Source organism: Myotis myotis, unplaced genomic scaffold (genome assembly GCF_014108235.1).
Source record: "Myotis myotis isolate mMyoMyo1 unplaced genomic scaffold, mMyoMyo1.p scaffold_m19_p_3, whole genome shotgun sequence".
NCBI classification, from domain to species: Eukaryota; Metazoa; Chordata; class Mammalia; order Chiroptera; family Vespertilionidae; genus Myotis; species Myotis myotis.
Window position 1 is genome coordinate 88,546,371 of NW_023416335.1, and position 24,754 is coordinate 88,571,124.

Here is a 24,754-nt window from a genome sequence, read left to right on the forward strand (position 1 = left end):
ATCACTACAAAATCCCTGGACCAATTCCCTGCCGACAACTCTATTTCTGAAAAAATAACAAAGTGAGGCTTCTAAGACTCAATGACTAAAGTGGGAACCCACACAGATCCACGATATGTCTGCTCAGAGGGACAGTGGTTACCCTTCAAACTTATCTTCCAAATAATAAATGCATTATGGAGTTGCCGTTAGATGCTGCGCCAATGATAAACAACACTGTGTCCCTGTGGTCCAGGGGATCTGAATCAAATGCATCATTCTGAGATGTGGCTCAGGCTTTTTGTCTGGATATTTTAAAAAGAGTGAAATAATTTAAGTAGCATCTCATTTTCTACTGTCCTCCTTCTAAGGGCCATGCTAATTTCATTGTTTTCTTCTCTGATCTTTGTCTTAATGCCATCTTGCTGAGGGTGTGACTGGCCCATCCATAAGCCATCCAGGTAGATGACATGAGCTTCATTGCATTTAAGGGCCACCTGGCTCCTCCTCTCACTCACTGAGTGGCCTGGGGCAGGCCCTTGAACTCTGTGGGGTTTAGTTTCCTCTACAGAAAAATGGAAAAATATACCTACTTCACAGACCTTTCTTTGGCAAATATGAATTACCTATTCAGAATAGACAGAGGTAGTTTCTTTGGTGGCTGTAAGGATAATAAGATGGTAGAATGTTCAATATACTTACCTATTTTCCCACTTTTATCACTCCTGTTCATCTGGTTTCATTGACACTGTATTTGTCCTTCTATTTTACAAATAGGCTATAATTATCTATTGATTTCCTGGAGATGTCACATTTATGTAGAAATGTTTCACTATCACCTTTGCCATTTTGGGTTCTTCTGGTGACCTAGCTTTCCTTCACTCCCCCTCCAATCAAATGCTCAGTGGCCTCTGGCCCTCACTGGTCTCCACCTGAGCACTCGCCTCATGCCCCGCCTTCACTTGGGGGCTGCTTCCCCTCCATTCACTTTTTCAGAAGAGAAGAATAGAAATGCAATCTCAAAATCAAGAATTAAAACAGGTAAATGTGCCAACCCCAACTCTTAACTGAGTTACCCTTACTGAGTATTAAATTCCTTTTACATAACACAGAAATTGATATATTATATTTATTTATTGCTCCAGGTGTTGGGTATACAGCAGTAAACAAAGCAAAGTCCCCGCTCTCATGGAGTTGGCATCTTTGGGGTAGAGCTGGGGATGGAAGAGCAGGTACTTAAATAAATCTACCATATGCCAGGTGCTGGCCGAATTACAAGAGGGAATGGAGGAGGTAAGAGGGTTCCATGGTGTGGAATTAGTCGGGAAGGGCTCTCTGGTGCCAGGAGTCTTGAAGGAAATCTGGAAGACAATATCCCAGGGAGAAGGAACAGTGCAAAGGCCCTGCTGCAGCAGAAGGCTAAAATATTCCTGTCTGAGAGAGCTCAAATTTAAATTATGTTCTCTTCTTCTCGGGACACGCCATTCTTTTCCTTCATAGATTTATCTCCATTTATGTTTTATATATATTTGATACAGATAATTTACTTACTTAGTCTGGATTATAAGGTCTCTAAGGGCAGGCATCATATTCATTGCTGTTTTCTCTCATTTGTACATTCAGAATTTACCCTCCTGTCTGGTTAAATAGTTATTGAATCAATTGATACCTTTAAAATGGTCACTGATGGCATTGTGTAGCAAATCACTCACCGAGTTTCTTTTCCCTCCTGTGAGAATTTTTTTAAAAATCAGTACATGGGAGTGGGAGGAAATCCCCTTTGACTTGCTCCATTCTTTCTGCTAATGAGCACAAATTGAGTAGAACATACCCATCTCTGTTTGTGTAAAAGGAAAATTCAGTTAAGATTTGGCACATTTACCTGATTTTTCCTGATGATGAAATTGCATCTCTAATCTTTCGCTAATTGGTTTCTCTTTTGTGTAATTCAAATAAGAGTCAGCAAGGAGTGATCTTTAGGTAGGTACATGGTAAGGGAGAAATAAAGAGAAGGGAGAGGAAAAGAAAATATATTCCTCTTCCTTCACCTATATCACTTGTCACCCAGAGTGACACTGCTTTGCAAGTTGAGGTTGGGATGTAATGACAGCTGCCTCTGACTAGTACTCGGCATGTATTAGGACCAATGCTAAGTATTTTACATATATGAACTCATTAAATTCACAATACAATATAGGGTACATATAACTAGCTCTAACTTATAGATAAATAAATTAAGTCTTAAAGAGGTTAAATAACTTGCCTCCAAATAGAAGAAAGTAGGAATGAGTGCCTTTTAATGGCTCGGTCAGAACTGTCAGAATTAAATCCCAATTGTTCTAATCTTCCCTCTCCCCAAGCTTCCATCTGGCCTCACCCTCCAATAGTGATCACTAACTCACCTTGAGTCCTTAAAGTGGTACTTTACAAACATCCATTAGGTATTCCCTTACTACAATTCCTGACTGAAGTACATCCCTGTTTTTAAAAAAAGCAAAAGAATGCATGATGCCGATTGTAAACCGACAAGCTGGATGGTGGGAAGCCACTCAGACCTGTGCTTAGAAAGGTGATAATGAATTCAGTGTAGGCAATTCTGAGGAAAATATAAGAAAACACCTAGATGTTCCAGCTGGTCACAGAACTGAAACAGATCCCTCCTTGCTTTCACGGTGCGGCCGGGTCTTTCTCGGTGCTGCTTGCCCCAGCGTAGGGCTCAGGAACCATGAGGCTGGGGAACCGAGGAGGCAATGCCTGGGTGTCTGACTCACGGACTGTCGACCCGGGGGAGAGGGCAGTCCAATGCGCACGCATACATACACTCACACGCCACACACCACACACGGTTACAGAGCAGACGGGCACAAGAGCAAACGCGTTCGACACATACACAGAAGTGTGCACCTACAAATACATACTTCACACGCCCACCCACATCGCACCGCAAACACAGGCGCACGCGAACTCACACACCTCTCCCGCTCATGCACGCACACCACACACAGGCGCGCAACACGCGAGCTACAAATGCTCACGCACATGTGCACATCTACGCGCACACGCTTACATCCCGTGCACACACCCTCCGGCGCACGCACACACCACCTTGCACAGGCACGCACCGCGCGCACACGCTCACACCCCGCGCACACGCCCCCTGGCGCACGCACAGACCCCGGCGCGCACAGGCTCACACCCCGCGCACACGCCCCCTGGCGCACGCACAGACCCCGGCGCGCACACGCTCACGCGGCGAGGGCGGGGCGGGGAGGGAGCGGCCGCTGGTGCCCAGCCCCGCGTGGCCAGGAGAGGGCGCGGTGCGGAGTCCCGCGGGCGGTGCCGGAGTTGTTTGCTGGAGCGGGGACCGGGACGGGGAGACGCTGGCTGGGAGCTTTCCCGGGTCCGGCTGCGCTGGGCTGGGCGGCCCGCAGCGAGCGCGTCCCAGGTCACGCTGGTGCCCACGAGTGGAGCGCGGCGGGGGGCGCGCCATGGACCCCAAGGCGGGCGGCGGCGAGGATGATGACTGTGTGGACTCGGGAGCCGAAACCGGAGGGTGAGCCGGGCCGGGCTGGGGGGGTGGGGGGGCTGGGATGAGGCGGGTGTCTGTGAGTTGCGAGGCAGCTCTTCTCTGGCCTAAGACCTTCTCGGACTCCGCGGCGGAGCCGGAGCCGCTTTGGCTGAGCAAGGGGGCCGGGGCTGCCAGTCCCGCAGCCCACTCCTCCCCTGGGGCTGGAGGGGCAGTGGCGAGCCCTGAGGGCACGTGGTTCATGGCTGCCCGGGACAGGACCAACCCCTCACACACACACCGCGAGGGGGTGAAAGACTCAAGGTTCAGAGTACCCCCACAGCCCTCACCCCAGCCCCTCCTGCCCTCTGTTATCACTGAGATGATGTGGAGTGCCAGACAAATGTGGTGTCCCCTGAGATCGTGGTTAGAGAGACAAGAGATGCTCTTGCACCTGTTTCGACCTTCCGTGAGGACTTTCTTGTGGCTCAGGAGCCCCCTGGAGTCCGGGATGGGGGCTCCGGGATGAGGGAAAGAGGTTAGGACACCCGGCACCTAAAAGTCTTTCAGAAATCAGCTAAAAGGATGATATTTTTAATTTTATGGCTTTACTGTGCTTGCTGAGACATTCTCCCCTCCCCCCAACTTCTCCACTCTGCCCCCCCCCCCCCCCCCCCGCCACCGCCCCGCCGAAATTCCTCACCTCTGTGTGTACCTGTCCTACCCGCAACCTTTTGCCTTGGGTACAGGTGGGATAAAGATGGTGGGATGGAGACATATGTAAAGCAATGTCCTCCTCACTTCAACAGACTGTTACCCAAACCTTTGGAGACTAACTAGCTCTCTCCCAACAAAACCGGTTTCCGGAATGTCTTCAAGGAGATGAAAGTCATTGTAAAGGTTCCCACCCGGCCCCTATCTCTCGAGGATTTCCCTGTGCAGAGTCAGCGCCACATCCAATGTCCAGGATGCAGTGCTGACCCAGGAGGAAAGGGTGTATTTTCCTCTCTGCAGGAACCCTGGGGCGAGGGGGGCGGGGCGGGGGAGCTGCCCAGACAGCCTTTATCCTGGAGTTTGGAGAGGTTGAAGCCAATGACATTCCAGGGTAAGTAACCTGAGTGGTCAGCAAACTGCGGCTCCCGAGCCACATGCGGCTTTTGGGCCCCTTGCGTGTAGCTTTTCCACAAAATACCACCTGTGGGCGCACGTACAGTGTGATTGAAACTTCGTGGCCCATGCGCAGAAGTCGGTTTTTGGCCTGGGCGAGTCTATTTTGAAGAAGTACTGTTGATATTTGGCTCTGTTGACTAATGAATTTGCCACCACTGCCCCTGGAAGAGGGTCTAAGTCCAGAATGGACCCAGGGTTCTGACCTGACCCCAAGAAGGGCTCCCTACTGGGCCTCTCCTACTTTGCAGCCTCCACGGCCATTGCTAGCCCAAATCTGGGATGTTATGCCCTAAGCATTTACCCTTCGATGGTCTTTCCCTGTTATCCAAACTTGTGATCATCTATGGATCACTACAGAACCCAATGACATTCCAGGGTAGTAACCTGAGTGCGAATATTGAACTCCCTTGCTTTCCCCCCACACTTTGTATATGTGGCATTTATCAACTTTAATTGAAGACCCTTGGCTTTTTTCTCCCTAATGCCTGTAGTTAGATGGACCATGAATAGAAGAAAGCCAGCAATATAAACCGGCGTATTATCAGCTGGGTTAAATAAAGCACTGACTAGTCCATTTGTTTTAAATTTGCAAAGCTCACCTAAAACATTTTTGCAATGGCTCTCTCTTGGAGAGGAGAATGGAGAGGAGTCCCTAACCCTCTTCACCCATTTAACACCATCCTGGGATCCCCAAGAGCAGCATCACAGCCAGGGCTCCTGGGAGGGGCTTGCTGAACACGCTGATACCGGAGCTTCTGTTCTCTGCCTGTCATGAAAGTGTGCAGTTGTAACAGAACATAATTGTTTAAAGAATTCTTATGGCCTCAGTAGCAACCTTAAATAGAACATACAGGTAAAATGCCCTGTATTTGAATAAAATAGCTTCCGTGTATGCTTATTAGTCTGGTGTCTGCCACATATTCACATACCCCTGGAAGTAGTTTAGTTATCAAGAAGCTGTTCATCATTTCCCTGCTTTTCCAGAGCTTGCCCCTCTTACCCTATCTAGCTTTCATATCGCTGCCTGTTGAGACTATGTATCAAAAGTGGAGAAAGCACTCAATACATGTTTGCTGTCATTATTTTTGAAGTGCAAATCTGATATGTCTCTCTCCCATTCAAACTTTTAGTGGCTCTGTCATCTATAAAAGGCAAAGAGCTCAGCATGCCCTATAAGCCTGATGTTATGGCATTCCTCTCCCTCTGGCTTTGTTTCTTGGCAGGTCTACCCTTGTTTTTTTGCTCATTGTCTTTTGCTTGAAATGCTACCTTTGCTGTCTGACCCACCTAATACAGGCCAAAATTAAAAGCAAACTATATTCTTCTGTGGTGATTGATGTCATTTTGAAACTCCCATTTTCCTATTGAAAACCAGCCTTGTGCTTTTGTGTACTTTTTGTTAGAAAAAACTGGCAGGTCAGCTATTGACAGTTGTGAACTATCTTAAGAAACAGAATCCCTTAATAGAGGGACAGGCAATGCTGTAAACCCAAATAAAAGACAGAATAAGCAAGACAATCTCTCTATATAAAACCCTAATATGCAAATAGACCGAATGACGGACAACCAAACAACCGAACAGCCAGTCGCTATGATGGACGCTGACCACCAGGGGGCACGCATGGAACATGATGGGTGTTGGCAGCAGGCGGCAGAGTATGGAACATGGCAAGCGGCCGTGGTGGGATGGTGAGCAGGGGCGCCAGACCAAGGTGGGGCTCTGGTCGCTGTCATTGGGGTGAGCCTCTGGTGGTTACTGAAAATTCTTTGCTCCCACGTGCCATGGTCCCTCCCAGTGCTTGCACCTGCTGCCGGCACCTGCCCCAGTCGCTGGGTGACATCAGCGAGAGCCAGTAGTTGCTGGCCCCGATCGCCCCTCAGGGCTCCCCTAGCCTCCCTCATTCCTGAGGGGCGATTGGGGCAGCAGCTGCTGCTTGCACCCGCTAACAGTACATGGGAGCGGTGGTGAGAGCGGGGCTGCAGTGGGTGGGGCGCAGATGATGGGCCGAGACCCACCCCTGTACCCACTGCAGCCTCGCGGCCCACAGTTCCTTTCAAGGTGCACGAATTCGTGCACTGGGCCACTAGTGCTTTAATAATGGGTGTTTCATTAGTGATGTCTCCCAGATTCAGCCTGTAAACCACTCGATCAAATATGACAATACTTGATGGATTACTTTCATTCAAAAGTTTGATCTGACATTAATGGACCTCCACTTCAGAGTCAGTTGGCCCCGAGTTTCTGAACATATAGAACCTGTCAATGAAAGGATGTCCAGCCTAAGAAAAGGCTTGTAAGAGTTTATTTGAGCCAACTGGTGACAATTGCCAGGAAGCAAACTCTCAAGGGGTTGGAAAATGCTCAGGAGAATAGCAGTTTTGTGGCTTATTTTATACATTAGAATCAAAGGAGGACACATAGGAGGGTTACCTGAAATCCATTAGCTGTAGATTAAGGGGGCTGGAGACAGCAAAGTGGGGAGACCTCTGAGACTGGATAAAAAGTAAAATGGAGAGACACATACTTCTTTTACGTTGGTGGGTCAGGATAGTTAACATTTAGAGCACATAGAGCTGGTATGCGGGGAATAAGATAACCATGTGACCTTGTGCTGGCGTCTGTGCCTTCCAGAGGCTTAGAAAAGAAAATTACTCGGACATTTTAAAGGTATGTTACCTTAGATCAGGGGTGGGGAACTTCCAGCTTGCAGGCCGGATAAGGCTCTCGGAATCATTTGGTCTGGCTCTGCCAAGGCATTAGGGGTGAGTTAATTAAGTGTTTGACCAAATAGAGCAGGCTAACTTTTAAGTTGATAATTTTGTATGGCCCACAAATGATGCTATAAATATCCAAATAGCCTTTGGCAGAAAAAAGGTTCCCCAACCCCGTCTTAGACAATTTCAAAGGTAAAGATTTACCTTTGATAAGGAAGCTACATGACTACCTACCATGACCCACTTTTACTTAGGAATTTTTATGTTCAAGCCTGTTACCATTGTAACTAGCTAGTTCAGTGGTTCTCAACCTTCTGGCCCTTTAAATACAGCTCTTCATTTTGTGAACCAACCATAAAATTATTTTCGTTGCTACTTCATAACTGTAATGTTGCTACTATTATGAATCGTAATGTAAATATCTGATATGCAGGATGGTCTTAGGCGACCCCTGTGAAAGGGTCGTTCGACCACCAAAGGGGTCGCGACCCACAGGTTGAGAACCGCTGAGCTAGTTGATATTAATAATAGGAAAGGAGGAAAAGGGAGGCCAGACATTATAAGCACGGTCATCTAGGCAGCTTCACTAGGAAGCTGCCCCTTCACTCTCCCCAGGGAACTACCAGTCCATTCCCTATAGATCACTAGGAGAAAGGGAAAATTGAGGCATGTGCAGTAAAGTCGGGGTGATGCATGGAAGATATTTGGCTGTCAGTCTAGCCTAGAGAACCATGGATTGGGTGTGGTGGAGCCACTGCAGGTACGAAAAATCTTGTAAGATTAAAATCCCAAGGACAAAGGAATTCTCTCTCTCTCTCTCTCATTCCTCTTGCTTCACTCCTGCTTCCTTGCACTTGCCCGTATGCTAGCCTGCCATGTGGACCCCAGACACAACGGACAGCAGCTGGAAATACAAGCTAAGCTAGCCTGGTGCTGGGCTGGACTGTGCAAATATGGGACAGGAACTCTGGACAATGGCTTTAATCTTAGCTCTGCTGATGACACACCTGGACTTTTTCCTTGGCAGGATGGAGGGAGATGGGACCTTGGAAACTCATGGGTTTAATTCCACACAAATAAATGTCACCCATTCTCTTTTGTGAGTCTCAGAAAATTCCTTTTCTCATGACATCGCAAGAAGCCCACTTCCATCGGCAACAGGTGGGGACACGAGGAGCACCCCGCCAATAACAAGCCCATCCTGTGTGATTGCTTTCCGTCTCTTGAGTTTGCAAGGCCTTCCATGTAGGCCTCTGCTGAGCTTGTCAGGGTTGATTTGTTGGTCCTTTTTCATCCACAGGTAACACTGATGCAGTCGCAATAACCTGGTTATTATTTACAGGAAAGAAGTAAAGGGGAGATCAGATAATGTAGACATGCCGTTTATACCACTTGGCCAAAAAGCTGCATTTAACACTCTCCAAGTCTGTTCCCCACTGATTGATGGGGGGAGGGACTGGACAAAGGCAGTTTAGACTCATACCCAGTAAGGCAGTGGCTCTCAACCTTGGCTGCACATAAGAATCACCTGGGAATCTTTTTAAAATCCTGATTTCTGGGCCTCATCCTCCGGAAATTCTGTTTCTTTGTTATGGGGTGAGGCCACAACATTAGTAACAAAGAAACAGAATTTCCGGAGGATGAGGCCCAGAAATTAGGATTTTTAAAAGATTCCCAGGTGATTCTAATGTGCAGCCAAGGTTGAGAACCACTGCAGTAAGGTCTGAGTGACATGGGAAGGTGCCTACCTGTCTCCCAGTCACACCTGGGATGGGCGTGGCCTCTGCAAGTAAGCAAAACTTGAATACTTAAACTTCTAAACAAAAGAGCACTCTCCTCTCTCTCTCTCCCTCCCTCCCTCCCTCCCTCCCTCCCTCCCCCCTCTCTCCCTCTCTCCCTCTCTCCCTCTCTCCCTCTCTCCCTCTCTCCCTCTCTCCCTCTCTCTCTCTCCCCCTCCTCTCCCTCCCTCCCTCTCCCTCTCTCCCTCTCTCCCTCTCTCCCTCTCTCCCTCCCTCCCTCTCCCTCTCTCCCTCTCTCCCTCTCTCCCTCTCCCTCCCTCTCTCTCTCTCTCTCTCTCCCTCCCTCTCCCTCTCCCTCTGACTCATGTGGTCCTGGCCATATGGGACTCCACACAGTGGACTTATATTCACTTAGATGCTGCAACATGGAGCAGAAGCTCTGGACACTGGCCTTGCTTTTGGAACCCCAGCTGTACCTCCTTCAGGACTGGTTTAAGGGGCATGGGACATTGCAACCTCTTGTTGCTCCACACAAATAAATGTAATTTATTTGTAACTCCACACAAATAAAGCCTCTTACCACATATCATTCTCCTGTGGGGGCTTCTGAAAATTTATTTAAGGGATACCCCAAGAACCTCACTCTCATGAGCAACAGGGATTCTCCAGTAACAATACCCTACCCTTTATCTCTGGGTGACCTCTGACTAATACTTACTGTGATTTAAGAGGTAGCAATCCAAGAATCTAGAGTTTATAAACAGGTAGATGAAACAATAAGGGGAATACATTTTAAAATGGGACAAGTTTAAAGGAGATAAAAAGAGAAATCTTGTATAGAAGACAAGCTGACATTATCTTTGTGTTCAAGGTGGAGCTAGTTAATTAAATTACAATGGCATCTAATTCAATGGATTGAGTTAACAGATGAGGTCCATGATGCATTGAACTGATGTTTTACAGAAATGTCAAGATCAATTCTTATGCCAAGATTTTCCTGGAATAGAGAATTTAGAAAGGTACCCATAATATACATACTAGAGGCCCGGTGCACGAAATTCGTGCAAGGGTAGGGTCCTAGGCCTGGCCGGTGATCAGGGCCAATCAGGGCCTTCCAGCTGCCAGCCGGGGCCTTCCTTCATTCTGCATTGCCCCCTGGTGGTCAGCGCACATCATAGCAAACAATCAAACTCCCGGTCTCCCAGTCAAATTCCCAAGGGGACAGTTTGCATAGTAGCCTTTTATATATATAGACTAGGGGCCCGGTGCACAAAATTCGTGCACTGGGTGGGTGGGGGGGGAGTGTCCCTCAGCCCAGCCTGCCCTCTCTCACATACTGGGAGCCCTCAGGCGTTGACCCCCATCACCCTCCAATCGCAGGATCGGCCCCTTGCCCAGGCCTGATGCCTCGGCCAGAGGAGTTGACCCTCATCACCCTCCGATCACCAATCACCGGATCGGCCCCTTGACCAGGCCTGAGGCCTCCGGCAGAGGTGTCAGGCCTGGGCAGGGGACTCCCAGCTCCCCACGATCTCCCGCTCTGCCCCTGCCCAGGCCTAACACCTCTGGCCGAAGCATTAGGCCTGGGCAGGGGACCCCCAGCTCCCCGCGGTTGCAGGCTCCGCCCCTGCCCAGGCCTAACGCCTCTGGCCTAGGCGTCCGGCCCGGGCAGCGGGGACCCGCAGCCGCAGCGGCCCCGCGATCGTGGGCTCCGCTTTAGGCCCAGGCAAGGGACCCCTAGCTCCTGGGGCTGTCAGCTTCGACCATGCCCAGCTCCCATCGCTAGCTCCCCCCCTACTTCCTGCTATCACTGGCCAGGGCGGCAAAGGCGCCTGATTCTCCGATCATGGCCCCAGGGCCGCCTTTGCCCTGCCCCCCAGCTCTTAGCTCCCCCCTGGGTTTCCGATCACTGTCAGTGGCAGGGGGCTTTTTCCTGCTTTCCCTTTCGCCTCCCTGCATTGTGCCTACATATGCAAATTAGCCACCATCTTTGTTGGCAGTTAACTGCCATCTCAGTTGGCAGTTAATTTGCATATAGCCCTGATTAGCCAATGAAAAGGGTAGCGCCGTACACCAATTACCATTTTTCTCTTTTATTAGTGTAGATGGCTGCTAATAGTGGTAAAATATTTTAAGTGCAGATCTTTTTATATATGATTCCTATATGTATAATTAAAATACAGTCAAAGGATTGCATCTAACTTTCTGTTCATTATTGGCACAGATACTAAAAAAATGTAATATTTGGAAATTTGTCCACTGTATGTGTCAGGTATGTGAAAAATATATAATCTTTGTATTCTTATTCTGCTCATCTGTATTATGTGCCCATAAATTTTTCATCCTAAAATTCATGGATTCACCTTTCATGCTTTACTCTGGCAGAGCTGAAGGTGTTATGCAGAGCCAGCTGGGTAAATTCTTAGGATGTGATTCCCAAGATAGGTGCCCTATTGCTGTTCCCTCCTCCTCTAAAAAAAGCTTGGGAGTACATAGCCTTCCAGAGATTGAAATTGTTTGAACCTAATTAGTATGCATAAACTTGTTTTAAGTTTTACAGTTTGTCTTTCACTGGCAGTATTTCCAGTAAATAACCTTGTAGAGTATTTAGACTGTATTTTAAGAGCTCTACAAGGCCCATGCCTTGATTCAGTCCCTGCTCCCCCTCATGATAATTTTCCTAAGGAAAAGAAAATAAGTATCAAGTTATATTATAATACCTCATTGCCAGTGTGCTTTGCAAAAGTGAACAATCAGGAACAATCATATAGCCAACAAGAGGGAAATGGTTGATTAAATTATAGTAAATCACTTTATCTAAAATTATAACTACGGGAACTATGCAGCAGCATGTTATAATAGTGTTCAGTGAAATTGTATCTCCCGTATTATGTCAACTGTATACAACTTACATAAACAGGATCAGAGGCTGGAAAGCAGCGTGAGAGTTTAGGTGACTTTCTGTGGATTTCTCTTTTGATGGTGGACAGGAATGGAAGATAGGTGATGAATGAGACTGCAGAGCTGGGCAGGGGCCATCAGTAATGGAAAGAGGGGTTTATGCTGTATAATATCAAGTTTGAACTTCATCCAGAGAGATACGTGATCAGATTTGTACTTTGCAGAGTTTCACTGATGTAAAGGGTGAGAATGACAGTCAAGAGACTGAGCAGTGACAGGCAGGCCTGACCCAAGCAGAACCTTTAGACATGAGAAATATGGGAAGATTCCTGGCAGGCGCATTAGTTATGCTAGCACCTGTCCTAAAATTCTACTATTGCACTTTAAGATTCTTGAAATGTGTTTCAAATGTAAATTTCATTCTAAGTACATTTCCATCTGTATGCAGATCTTTAAAATGTATGCATATGCGAAACCCATCTGCCTCAGGAGTATTTGGAAATCCTAGCTGAAAATACTGACAAATTTTTAGTAATAAGATAAATAGCCCTATCACACTTTCTTATTGAATGTTTTATTTGAGTTATCATGAAATTTCTTTAAAATCTGTCCATCTTAAGATGATCATATTGTAATGGTATTGCTTTCCTGTTGTATCTACTACAGTGGATGTTTGTTGTGTATCATTGCATTTATATAGTGTTACATTTCTAAGAATTGTCCTAAAGCTTATTTATATCCTGCCTGATTTCAAAAAAACATGCAGTGCACCAATACTGGGGTTCCAAAAGATTCTTGATCCTTGACTCTCCTTTCTCTTTCATTTCCCTTAGCCAGTGTGTCGCCACGCCCTAGCCAATTCCTCTACCTTCTAACTTCTTCCTTCCCACCACCCTGCACACATAGATCAAGCCCTTATCATTCCTCGCCTCCTGTTCTCCCTACAGATAGTATCACTTTAGCTTCCTAATCAGTAATATAAAAAATTGGATTAGATCTAGGAGAATGCAGTTAGTAATATATAAAGGGATATGCAAATGTTAGTAGTTTGTTATTCTTTCCAGCTTTAGAATTCAGTGACTCTGTGACTAACTGTACTCTTTCTCTTCTGTTTTTTTCCTCTACCAGTAAGTCAGTGCATCATTTTGTGTGAGAGATGCAGGTTATTTTAAATAGTAAGGTGCATGCTCTTTATGTTTTTTAAAGAAGTTTTACATATACTGTGCTTTTTTAATGTGCTAAGAAACTCAGTGGAGTGAAAATTGGATGATTCAAGAAGGACACTATGAGGCTAGTAAATAAAAGGAGTGCAAATCTATAAAATGTAACATAACTCATCACTTAATTTGCATAACTATGTCCCCTAACTACCACTTAGCAGAATAATCCCTATGTGCCTGAGAGATTTCTGAGTAGAAACAACTTTGGGACACTGGGGAAAGAAAACTATTAACTTCTATACCAGTAAGTTGCCAGAGAGGGGAGCCTTAACAGCCATGTAAGTAGGGCAGAAGTTTAGTAGAGAGTAAGCAGGCAGGTCCTTGGCCAGATGCCCGTTTGCACAGAGGCGGAATGCCAGCAGCTGATTTCTTAGCCGAGAGACTGATGGCTAATTTCACCCTGGCCCTAACCCTGCCTTTTCCTTTCCCCAATCACAGCCTATATCCTGTGACTGCACTGTGCAGCAGAATTGTCCTTAGATGGAACTGAAATCAGTCAGACATCATGTGCCTTTGCGTTTCCTGATGGCAGGCCAGACCTTGAACATGGAAGTCCTCACAGCCAGGGTCCCCACTCACGCTCCCCAAGGTCCACCATTCCTATGCACAGAAAGACCTGTCCAAGGTGTGGTGATAACATTTGAAGGCTATTATTTGCAGTGGTTTAAACTTTGGGGGAGTCATGACCCCTTTGAGAATCTGTTGAAAACGTTGAGGCTTTTCCCCAGTAACATAAGTGTCCATTCAAAAATTTGCCAGGAAATTTAGATGGTCCAGAATCCACCAGATCTCTAGTCTGGGAGAGTCACAGAGCCCGTATGAAGGACCCCTGATTTTTTTTTTTCAATTACAGTTGACATTCAGTATCATATTAGTTTCAGGTATACAGCATAGTGGTTAGACAATGGTATAATTCACAAAGAGATTCCCACCCCTCTCCCCTCCCCCATAATTCTAGCACCACCTGGCACCACACGTAGTTACTACAGTATTGTTGACAGTAGTCCCTCTGTTGTACTGTACATCCCTGTGACTGTTTTGTAGCTGCCAATTTGTATTTCTTAATCCCTTCACCTTTTCAGTCAAGCCCCTGCCCCACATCTGACCTGGCAACCCTCACTTTATTCTTTTATCTATAAGTCTGTTTCTATTTTGTTTGTTTATTTTGTTCTTTAGATTCCACATATAAGTAAAATCATATGGTATTTGCCTTTCTCTGTCTGACTTATTTTACTTAACATAATATTCTCTAGGTCCACCCATATTGTGAATTGTAAGATTTCACTCTTTTTTAAAAATATATATTTTTATTGATTTCAGAGAGAAAGGGAGAGGGAGAGGGAGAGATGGAAACATCAGTGATGACAGAGAATCATTATTTCGGCTGCCTCCTGCACACCCCGCACTGGGGATCGAGCCCACACCCAGCATGTGCCCTGACCGGGAGTCAGCCGTGACCTCCTGGTTCATAGGTCGACACTCAACCACTGAACCATGCTGGCCGGGCAAGATTTCATTCTTTTTTATAGCCAAGTTGTATTCCATTGTATATATCTTCTTTCTCCAATCATCTATTGATGAGCACTTGGGTTGCTTTTTAGATTAGTGCTTTAAAAAAAAAAATTATCTTTATTGTTGAAAGTATTACCGATGTCCCCTTGGTTTTTTCCCCCATTGACCCCCTCCACCCACACCCACCTTTTTATTTCTTCCAATATATATCCAGAAGTGGAATTGCTGGGTCAAAAGGTAGGTCTATTTTTAATTGTTTTAGAAACCTCCATACTGTTTTCTATAGTGGCTGTACCAATTTGCAATCTCACCAACAGTGCAAGAGGGTTCCTTTTCTCTACATCCTCACCAGCACTTGTTGTTTGTTGATTTACTGATGATAGCCATTCTGGCAGGGGTGAGATAATATCTCATTGTAGTTGTAATTTGCATTTCTCTGATGATTACCTGAACATTTTTCATATGTCTATTGACCATCTGTATGTCCTCTTTGGGGAAGTGTCTAGTGAGGTCCTCTGCCCATTTTTTAATTGGATTGTTTGTTCTTTTGGTGTTGAATTCTATGAGTTCTTTATAAATTTTGCATATTAATCCCTTATTGGATATATCATAGGTGAATATCTTCTTCTTTTTAGTAAGCTGTCTCTTTATTTTGTTGATAGTTTCCTTTGCTGTGCAAAATCTTTTTAATTTGCTATAGTCCCTTTAGTTTTTTTATTTGTTTGTTCCCCTTGCTTGAGGAAATATATCAGAAAAAAACCTTGGTAAATGTCAGAGAGTTTACTGCCTAAGTTTTCTTCTAAGAGTTTTATGGTTTCAAGTCTTATATTTAAACTAGAGGCCTGGTGCATGAAATTCGTGTGGGCGGGGGAGGGGGGGGACCCCTCAGCCCGGCCTGCACCCTCTCCAATCTGGGACACCTCGGGGGATGTCTGACTGCCTCTCGCAATCTGGGACCGCTGGCTCCTAACCACTTACCTGCCTGCCTGCCTGATTGCCCCTAACCACCTCTGCCTGCCTGATCGCCCCTAACTGCTCCCCTGCTGGTCTGATCGCACCTAACCGCTTCTGCCTTGCCCTGTACCCGGGACCCAAGATTCCCTCCTCCAGTTGTTCACAGGTACCCAGGACCTGGGGTTTCCTCCCTCTGGCCGGCCGCAGACACCCAGGACCCGGTCTGGCTTCTCCTGGGCCGGCCGCAGCTGCAGGGGACTGTGGGCAGGCGACTTCGCCCATGCTGCAGCTGCAAGCGCCTGGGGATCGCAGGGCAGGTGGCTTGTCCCTCTCCTGGGCCCCAGGCACAGGTGCTGGTGCTCAGGACTGTGGGGCATGCGGCTTGTCCTTCTCCCGGGCCAGGCCACAGGCGCAGGCACAGCCGCTGATACCTGGGACCGCGGGGGCGGGTGGCTTGTCCCTCTCCCAGGCCACAGGCACAGGCGCAGCCACTGGCTCCCGGGACCAAAGGGCAGGCAGCTTGTCCCTCTCCTGGCCGCAGCCTAGCTGGTCCCCATTCCTCTCTTCCCAGAGTTGAGTGTCTGAGCTGTTATGGCATGATGGTGTGAGGGCATGATGACCATTTGCATATTAACTCTTTATTATATAAGATTAGGGGCCCAGTGCACGAATTTGTGCGCCTTGAAAGGAACTGTGGGCCACAGCAAGTGTGAGTGGCAACACCAGCACTGGCTGCAGGTGTGAGTGGTGCCAGTGCCAGCAGTGGGTATGAGTGGCAGCTCTGGTGTGGGCAGCAGGTGAGAGCAGGGCTGTTCCCGGCAGTGGGTGTGAGAGGCAGCTGCCAGCCCAAATCATCCTCAGGAGCTGGGAGAGGTGGAGAAGCCCTGAGGGGTGATCGGGGCCAGCAGCCGCTGCTCGCACCCGCTGACGGTGCCGAGCGATCTGGGCCAGCGCCGGATGCTGGCAACAGGTGTGAGCAGCAGCTCCAGCACTGGCAGCGGGTGCAAGTGGGGCCAGCGCCGGCAGCAGGTGCAAGCGCCAGGCAGGACTGTGGTGCGCAGGAGCAAAGAATTTTCAATAACCACCAGAGGTTTGCCCCAATGACAGCAACCGGTGCCCCGCCTTGGTCTGGCACCCCGCTCACCTGCTCCACCATCCCGCCACAGCCAATGCCCGCCATGTTCCGCACGCGCCCCTGGTGGTCAGCGCATGTCATAGCAACCAGTTCGGTTCCGCCGTTCGGTTTATTTAGCCTTTTATTATATAGGATACTAGAGACCTGTTGCACGAAAAGATTCATGCAATAGGCCTTCCCTCCCCCTGGCTGCCGGCACCGGTTTTCCTCTGGCACCCAGGACCCAGGCCTTCGCTCTAGCCGGAGCCACCTTCAGGCTTCACTCTGCTGCTTCACGCCTAAGTATGCAAATTAACCGCCATCTTTGTTGGCAGTTAATTTGCATATCTCGCTGATTTCCCAATGGGAGGTGTAGTGAAGGTACGGTCAATTACCATGTTTGTCTATTTTTAGATAGGATTATATTTAAAACTTTAATCAGTTTTGAGTTTAATTCTGTATATGGTGTAAGAAGGTGGTCTAGTTTCTTTTTTTTTGCATATATCTGTCCACTTTTCCCAACACCATTTCTTGAATAGACTATCTTTACCCCACTGTATGTTTTTGCCTCATATAGCAAATATTAATTGGCCATAAAGGTGTGGGTTCCTTTCTGAGCTCTCTATAATGTCCCATTGATCTATATGTCTATTTTTATGCCACTACCATGCTGTTTTGATTACTATGGACTTGTAGTGTAGTTTGATATCAGGTAGCATGTTTTTTTTCTCAGAATTATACTAGTGGCTATTCAGGGTCTTTTTGGTTCCATATAAATTTTGGAATTATTTGTTCTAGTTCTGTGAAAAATACCATTGGTATTTTGATAGCGATTGCATTGAATCTATTTCGATTGCTTTGAATAGTATGGGCATCTTAACCATGTTAATTGTTCCTATCCATGAACATGGTACTATATATGCTTCCATTTATTTGTATCTTCTTCAATTTTTTTCTTCCATGTCTTATAATTTTCTAGGCACAGGTCTTCTCTCTCCTTGGTTAAATTTATTCTTAGGTAGTTTTCTGATGCAATTGTAAATTAGATTGTTTTTTAGTTTTCCTTTCCAGTAGTTCATTATTGGTGTATAAAAATGCAACCAAATTTCTGACTATTCATTTTGAACCCTATTACTTTACTGAATTCACTTATCAGTTCTAGTAGTTTTTTGGTGGCATCCTTTGGGTTCTCTATATACAGTATCATGTCATCGGCAAATAATGACAGATAGTTTTACATCTTTCTTTGAAATTTGGATGCCTTTTTGTTTTTCTAGATTCATTGCTGTGGCTAAGATTTGCTATGTTGAATAAAAGTGGGTATCCTTGTCCTGTTCCTGATTTTAGCTTTTCCTCATTGAGTGTGATGTAAGTTGTGGATTTCCATACGTGGCCTTTATTATGTTGAGGTATGATCCCTCTATTCCCATTTTACTAAGAGTTTTTATCACAGATGGATGCTGCATTTTGTCAAGTGCTTTGTCTGCATGCATTGACATGATCATATGTTTTATCTTCTATTTTTTATGTGGTGTATCACATTAATTAATTGGCTGATATTAAACCCACCTGGCATTCCAGGAATAAATCCCACTTGATTGTGGTATATGATCTTTTTTTTTAAATTTTATTTATTTATTTTTTATTTTTTATTTATTTTTTTATTGCTTAAAGTATTACAAAGAGTATTACATATGTCTCCTTTTTTTTCCCCCACCCTTGGCATTCCCCTGGCCTCCCCTACTCCCCAATGTCTTATGTCCATTGGTTATGCTTATATGCATGCATACAAGTCCTTTGGTTGATCTCTTACCCACCCCCCTCCTGCCCTCCCACCCTCCCTGGCCTTCCTGCTGTAGTTTGACAGTCTGTTCGAGACAGCTCTGCCTCTGTATCTATTTTTGTTCATAAGTTTATAATGGTCTTTATTATCACTCCAGAAATGAGTGAGATCATGTGGTATTTTTCCTTCATTGACTGGCTTATTTCACTTAGCATAATGCTCTCCAGTTCCATCCATGCCGTTGCAAATGGTAAGAGTTCCTTCTTTTTTACAGCAGCATAGTATTCCATCGTGAAGATGTACCACAGTTTTCTAATCCATTCATCTACAGATGGGCACTTAGGCAGTTTCCAGATCTTAGCTATGGTGAATTGTGCTGCTATGAACATAGGGGTGCATATATCCTTTCTGATTGGTGTTTTTGGTTTCCTGGGATATATTCCTAGAAGTGGGATCACAGGGTCAAATGGGAGTTCCATTTTCAGTTTTTTGAGGAAACTCCATACTGTCTTCCATAGTGGTTGCACCAGTCTGCATTCCCAACAGCAGTGCCCAAGTGTTCCTTTTTCTCCACATCCTTTCCAGCACTTGTCCTTTGTTGATTTGTTGATGATAGCCAGTCTGACAGGTGTGAGATGGTACCTCATTGTTGTTTTGATTTGCATCTCTTGGATGATTAGTGACTTTGAGCATGTTTTCATATGTCTCTTGGCTTTCTGAATGTCCTCTTTTGAAAGGTGCCTATTTAGGTCCTTTGCCCATTTTTTGATTGGATTGTTTATCTTCCTTTTGTTAAGTTGTATGAGTTCCCTATAAATTTTGGAAATTAGGCCCTTATCAGATATGACATTGGCAAATATGTTTTCCCACACAGTGGGTTTTCTTGTTGTTTTGTTGATGGTTTCTTTTGCTGTGCAGAAGCTTTTTATTTTGATGTAGTCCCATTTGTTTATTTTCTCTTTAGTTTCCAATGCCCTAGGAGCTGTATCAGTGAAGAAATTGCTTCGGCATATGTCTGAGATTTTGTTGCCTTTGGATTCTTCTAGTATTTGTATGGTTTCCCGTCGTATATTTAAGTCCTTTATCCATTTTGAGTTTATTTTTGTGTATGGTGTGAGTTGGTGATCTAGTTTCATTTTCTTGCATGTATCTGTCCAATTTTCCCAACACCATTTATTGAAGAGACTATCTTGACTCCATTGTATGTTCTTGCCTCCTTTGTCAAATATTAATTGAGCGTATTGGTTGGGGCTGATTTCTGGGCTCTCTATTCTATTCCATTGATCTATATGTCTGTTCTTGTGCCAGTACCAGGCAGTTTTGAGAACAGTGGCTTTGTAATACATCTTGATATCTGGTATTGAGATCCCACCTACTTTGTTCTTTCTCAGGATCGCTGCAGCTATTCGGGGTCGTTTTTTATTCCAGATGAATTTTTGGAGAGTATGTTCTAGGTCTGTGAAATATGCCATTGGTATTTTAATGGGAAGTGCGTTGAATTTATAGATTGCTTTGGGCAGTATGGACATTTTAATGATGTTGATTCTACCAATCCAAGAACATGGTATGTTCTTCCATCTCTTTATGTCTTCCTCTATCTCTTTTTTCAACGTCCTGTAGTTTTCTGAGAAGAGGTCTTTTACCTCTTTAGTTAAGTTTATTCCTAGGTAGCTTAATTTTTTTGGTGCGATGGTAAATGGGATTGCTTTTTTAGTCTCTCTTTCTGCACATTCACTATTGGTGTATAGAAATGCCATAGATTTCTTGGCGTTAATTTTGTATCCTGCTACATTGCCGAATTCTTTTATTAAGTTTAATAGTTTATTGATGGAGTCTTTAGGGTTTTTTAAGTATAATATCATGTCATCTGCAAATAAGGACAGTTTTACTTCTTCTTTTCCAATTTGGATGCCTTTTATTTCTTCTTCTTGTCTAATTGCAATGGCTAATACTTCCAGTACTATGTCGAACAGGAGTGGTGAGAGTGGGCATCCCTGTCTTGTTCCTGTTCTTAGGGCAAATGGTGTTAGTTTTTGTCCATTGAGTATGATGTTGGCTGTGGGTTTGTCATATATGGCTTTTATTATGTTGAGGTATGATCCTTCAATTCCCACCTTGCTGAGAGTTTTTATCAAAAATGGGTGTTGAATTTTGTCAAATGCTTTTTCTGCATCAATTGATATGACTATGTGGTTTTTTTCTTTCAATTTGTTTATGTGATGTATCACGTTTATTGATTTGCGGATATTGTACCATCCTTGCATTCCTGGGATAAATCCTACTTGGTCGTGGTGTATGATCTTTCTGATGTACTGCTGGATCCGATTTGCTAAGATTTTGTTGAGGATTTTGGCATCTATGTTCATGAGGGATATTGGCCTGTAATTCTCTTTCATTGTGTTGTCTTTACCTGGTTTTGGTATTAGGGTGATGCTGGCTTCATAGAATGAGCTTGGAAGTGTTCCTTCCTCTTGAATTTTTTGTAGTAGTCTGAGGAGGATAGGTTTTAGTTCTTCCTTGAATGTTTGGTAAAACTCCGCTGTGAAGCCGTCTGGTCCTGGGCTTTTGTTTGATGGAAGCTTTTTGATGACTGCTTCAATTTCTTCCATAGTTATTGGCCTATTGAGATTTTTAGATTCTTCCTGATTAAGTTTTGGAATGTTGTATTTTTCTAGGACTATGTCCATTTCCTCCAGGTTGTCTAGTTTGTTGGAGTAGAGTTGTCCATAGTATTTTTTAACAATCATTTGTATTTCAGTGGGATCTGTTGTTATTTCGCCTCTATCATTTCTGATTTTGTTGATTTGGGTCCTTTCCCTTTGCTTCTTGGTGAGTCTGGCTAGAGGTTTGTCAATCTTGTTTATCCTTTCAAAGAACCAGCTCTTTGATTCATTGATTTTCTGTATTGTTTTTTTGGTCTCTATGTCATTTATTTCTGCTCTAATCTTTATTATCTCCTTCCTTCTGCTCACTCTGGGCTTTTCTTGTTGCTCTCTTTCTAATTCTTTGAGCTGTAGATTTAGATGATTTACTACCATTTTTTCTTGTTTGTTGAGATAGGCCTGTAGAGCTATAAACTTCCCTCTCAGGACTGCTTTCATTGCGTCCCATAGGTTTTGGATTGTTGTGTTTTCATTGTCGTTAGTTTCCAGGATGTTTTTAATTTCTTCTTTGATCTCATTGGTAACCCAATCAATATTTAATAACGTGCTATTCAGCTTCCAAGTGTTTGAGTATTTTGAGTTGTTTTTATTGTAGTTTATTTCTAATATTATGGCCTTGTGGTCTGAGAAGATGCTTGGTATGATTTCAATCTTCTTGAATTTGGGGAGACTTTGTTTGTGACCCAATATGTGGTCTATTTTTGAAGATGTCCCATGAGCACTTGAGGAGAATGTATATTTTGTGGCTTTGGGGTGAAGTGTTCTGAAGATGTCAATTAAGTCCATCTGATCTAGTGAGTCATTTAGGATTGCTGTTTCTTTGCTGAGTTTTTGTCTAGCGGGTTTATCCAGTGATGTCAGTGGTGTATTAAAGTCCCCTACTATGATTGTATTGTTGTCGATCTCTCCCCTGATATCTTCCAGGAGTTTTCTTATGTATGTGGGTGCTCCTGCATTGGGTGCATATATGTTTACCAGGGTTATATCCTCTTGTTGTATTGATCCCTTTAGTATTATGAAGTGGCCGTTCTTATCTCTTGTTATGGCCTTCACTTTGAGGCCTATTTTGTCTGATATAAGTATCGCTACCCCAGCTTTTTTTTCATTTCCATTTGCCTGAAAGATATTTTTCCATCCCTTCACTTTCAGTCTGTGTGAGTCCCTTCTAATGAGGTGGGTCTCTTGTAGACAGCAAATATATGGGTCATGTTTTTTTATCCATTCAGCCACTCGATGTCTTTTGATTGGACCATTTAGTCCATTTACGTTTAAAGTTATTATTGAAAGGTACTTGTTTGTAGCCATTTCTATTTTTTTTTGTGGCTGTTTTCTTTCTGGGCTTTTTAGTTCTTCTTTTTACACCAATCCCTTTAGCATTTCTTGCATTGCTGGCTTGGTGGTGATAAACTCCCTTAGCCTTTTTTTGTCTGTGAAGCTTCTTATTTCCCCTTCAATTTTGAATGATAGTAGCCTTGCTGGATAGAGTATTCTTGGATTCAGTCCTTTGCTTTGCATCACTTTGTAAATTTCTGTCCATTCTTTTCTGGCCTGATGTGTTTCTGTTGATAAATCATTTGATAATCTGATGGGGGATCCTTTGTAGGTAACTCTCTGTTTCTCTCTTGCAGCCTTTAAGATTCTGTCTTTGTCTTGTACATTTGCCATCGTTATTATGACGTGTCTTGGTGTGGGTCTTTTGGGGTTCATCTTGCCTGGGACTCTCTGTACTTGTGTAACTTTTTTCTTCCCCATATCAGGGAAGTTTTCTGACATTATTCCTTCAAATAGATTTTCTAATCCTTGCTGCTCTTCTTGTCCTTCTTACAGCCCTATTATGCGTATGTTACTTCGTTTCATGTTGTCCCGAAGCTCCCTTAGGCTCTCCTCCTGCTTTTTAATTCTTTTCTCCAGTTGCTGTTCAGATTGAGCTTGTTTCTCTGCCTTATCTTCTAATTCACTAATTCGGTCCTCTGCTTCTTCTAGTCTGCTGTTGAAACTTTCCATGGTGTTTTTGATTGTAGCTATATCACTTTTCATTTCTTCCTGATTCTTTCATAGGTTGTTGATTTTCTCATCCATCCGGTGAATGAATTGTACAACCATTATTCTGAATTCTTTTTCTGTCATGTTGCATGCTTCAACTTCATTAATGTCCTTTCTTGGTGACTCCTCATTGTCTTTTCTCTGGGTGTTGTTTCGTCTCTTCATTCTGATTATCTCCCGATGGTTCAAACGTCGAGTTGCGTGGGCCTGGGCCATGTGCAGTGGGAGCCTCCCGCCACCCTAGTGTCACTGAAGAGCTCTGACACTAAGATGTGTGGTTGTTGTGGGTTGGTGGGAACCAGGCTCTCTCAGAGTCAGTGTTGTCAGCGCTCAATGTGGCCTCGTATGCGCCCTTAGAACCAGGGACCCTGCCTGCACCGTGCTGAAACAGAGACCCCCCAGAAGCATGTTGAAAACCAGAGCCCCCTAGCGTGCCCCAGGAGTCAGAGTTCCCCAGAATCCAGTATCAGAGTCTCTGTTGCTTCGCGTGACCTTGCCTTGAGAATCAGGGTCCCTGTGTGCCCTTGCACCAGGAAGTGGAGTCACTGGCTCTTAGTATGAATGCACAGGAAATCAGGATCTCAGGCGCAGGTGAAAAGAAACACAGTCAAGTCACTGGTGCTTGGTGCTGCCACCTGCCCAGAGAATCGGGGTCCCTGGGCCTGTGCTACGTGGGACAAATTCCCGGTGTTCGCACGATTGCTCCCAGCCCAGGGCTCCGAAGCCTGCAGTGCACGCAGTCTCAGTACCTGGGGTTCGAGCGTTTGCTCCCAGACCAGAGCTCAGAAGCGGGCCCTGGGCGGGATCAGTTCCAAGGTGCTTGCGCACTTCCAGGCTAAAGTTCCTGGAGCGCTGAGGCCCCGGTAAGGGGTGGGTCTATCAGTTAGTTACTCTGGCGCTGCCCGCAAGCCTGCGGGAAGGGGGGATGGGCTCTGTTACTCACGGATCTGCCGCGGGGATTTCTGAACTTTTGGTGTCCGCAGGTCTGTAGCTGTGGTCACAGGTCTCTGTCCCTGTGGTCACAGGTCTCTGTCCCTGGTGGCTGCAGGGTCCTGGTATGCGTCCGAGATCAGACTGGGTGGTGCTGAGGTCAGGATCCCAGTCTCAAGCAGCTCCGTTTCCCAAGATGGTGAGGTCGCCGTGCCTGTGCTCGCCACCCAGGAGTGTCCGCGCAGGGAGCGGGACTCCGCCGCCTAAGACTGCCTGGTTTAGCAGCCCCTTAGGAGATCTGCAGAATCTAACTGTCCCTAGCTCATACACACACACCACACGCGTCCACACACTCCTCTATCACTTCCTTGCGCTCTCACACTCTCTCCCTCCCTACCTTCCTGCTGGTCGCCATTTTTCGGTATATGATCTTTTTAATGTATTTCTGAATTCAATTTAACAATATTAAGTTGAGGATTTTTACATCCATGTTCATTGGGGATTTTAATCTATAATTTTCTTTCTT

At 45.2% G+C, this 24,754-nt stretch overlaps 1 protein-coding gene across 1 annotated transcript in view; it reads left to right on the plus strand.

Moving 5' to 3' along the window:
- The first annotated feature begins 3,323 nt into the window (after positions 1-3,323).
- FAM124A (family with sequence similarity 124 member A) overlaps positions 3,324-24,754 on the plus strand; it is a 79,315-nt gene continuing 57,884 nt past the window's right edge. The window contains exon 1 of the mRNA XM_036301038.1: positions 3,324-3,532. Within this exon, the coding sequence (XP_036156931.1) occupies positions 3,468-3,532 (65 nt within the window). The 5' untranslated portion in view covers positions 3,324-3,467. The remainder of the gene's footprint in view (positions 3,533-24,754) is intronic.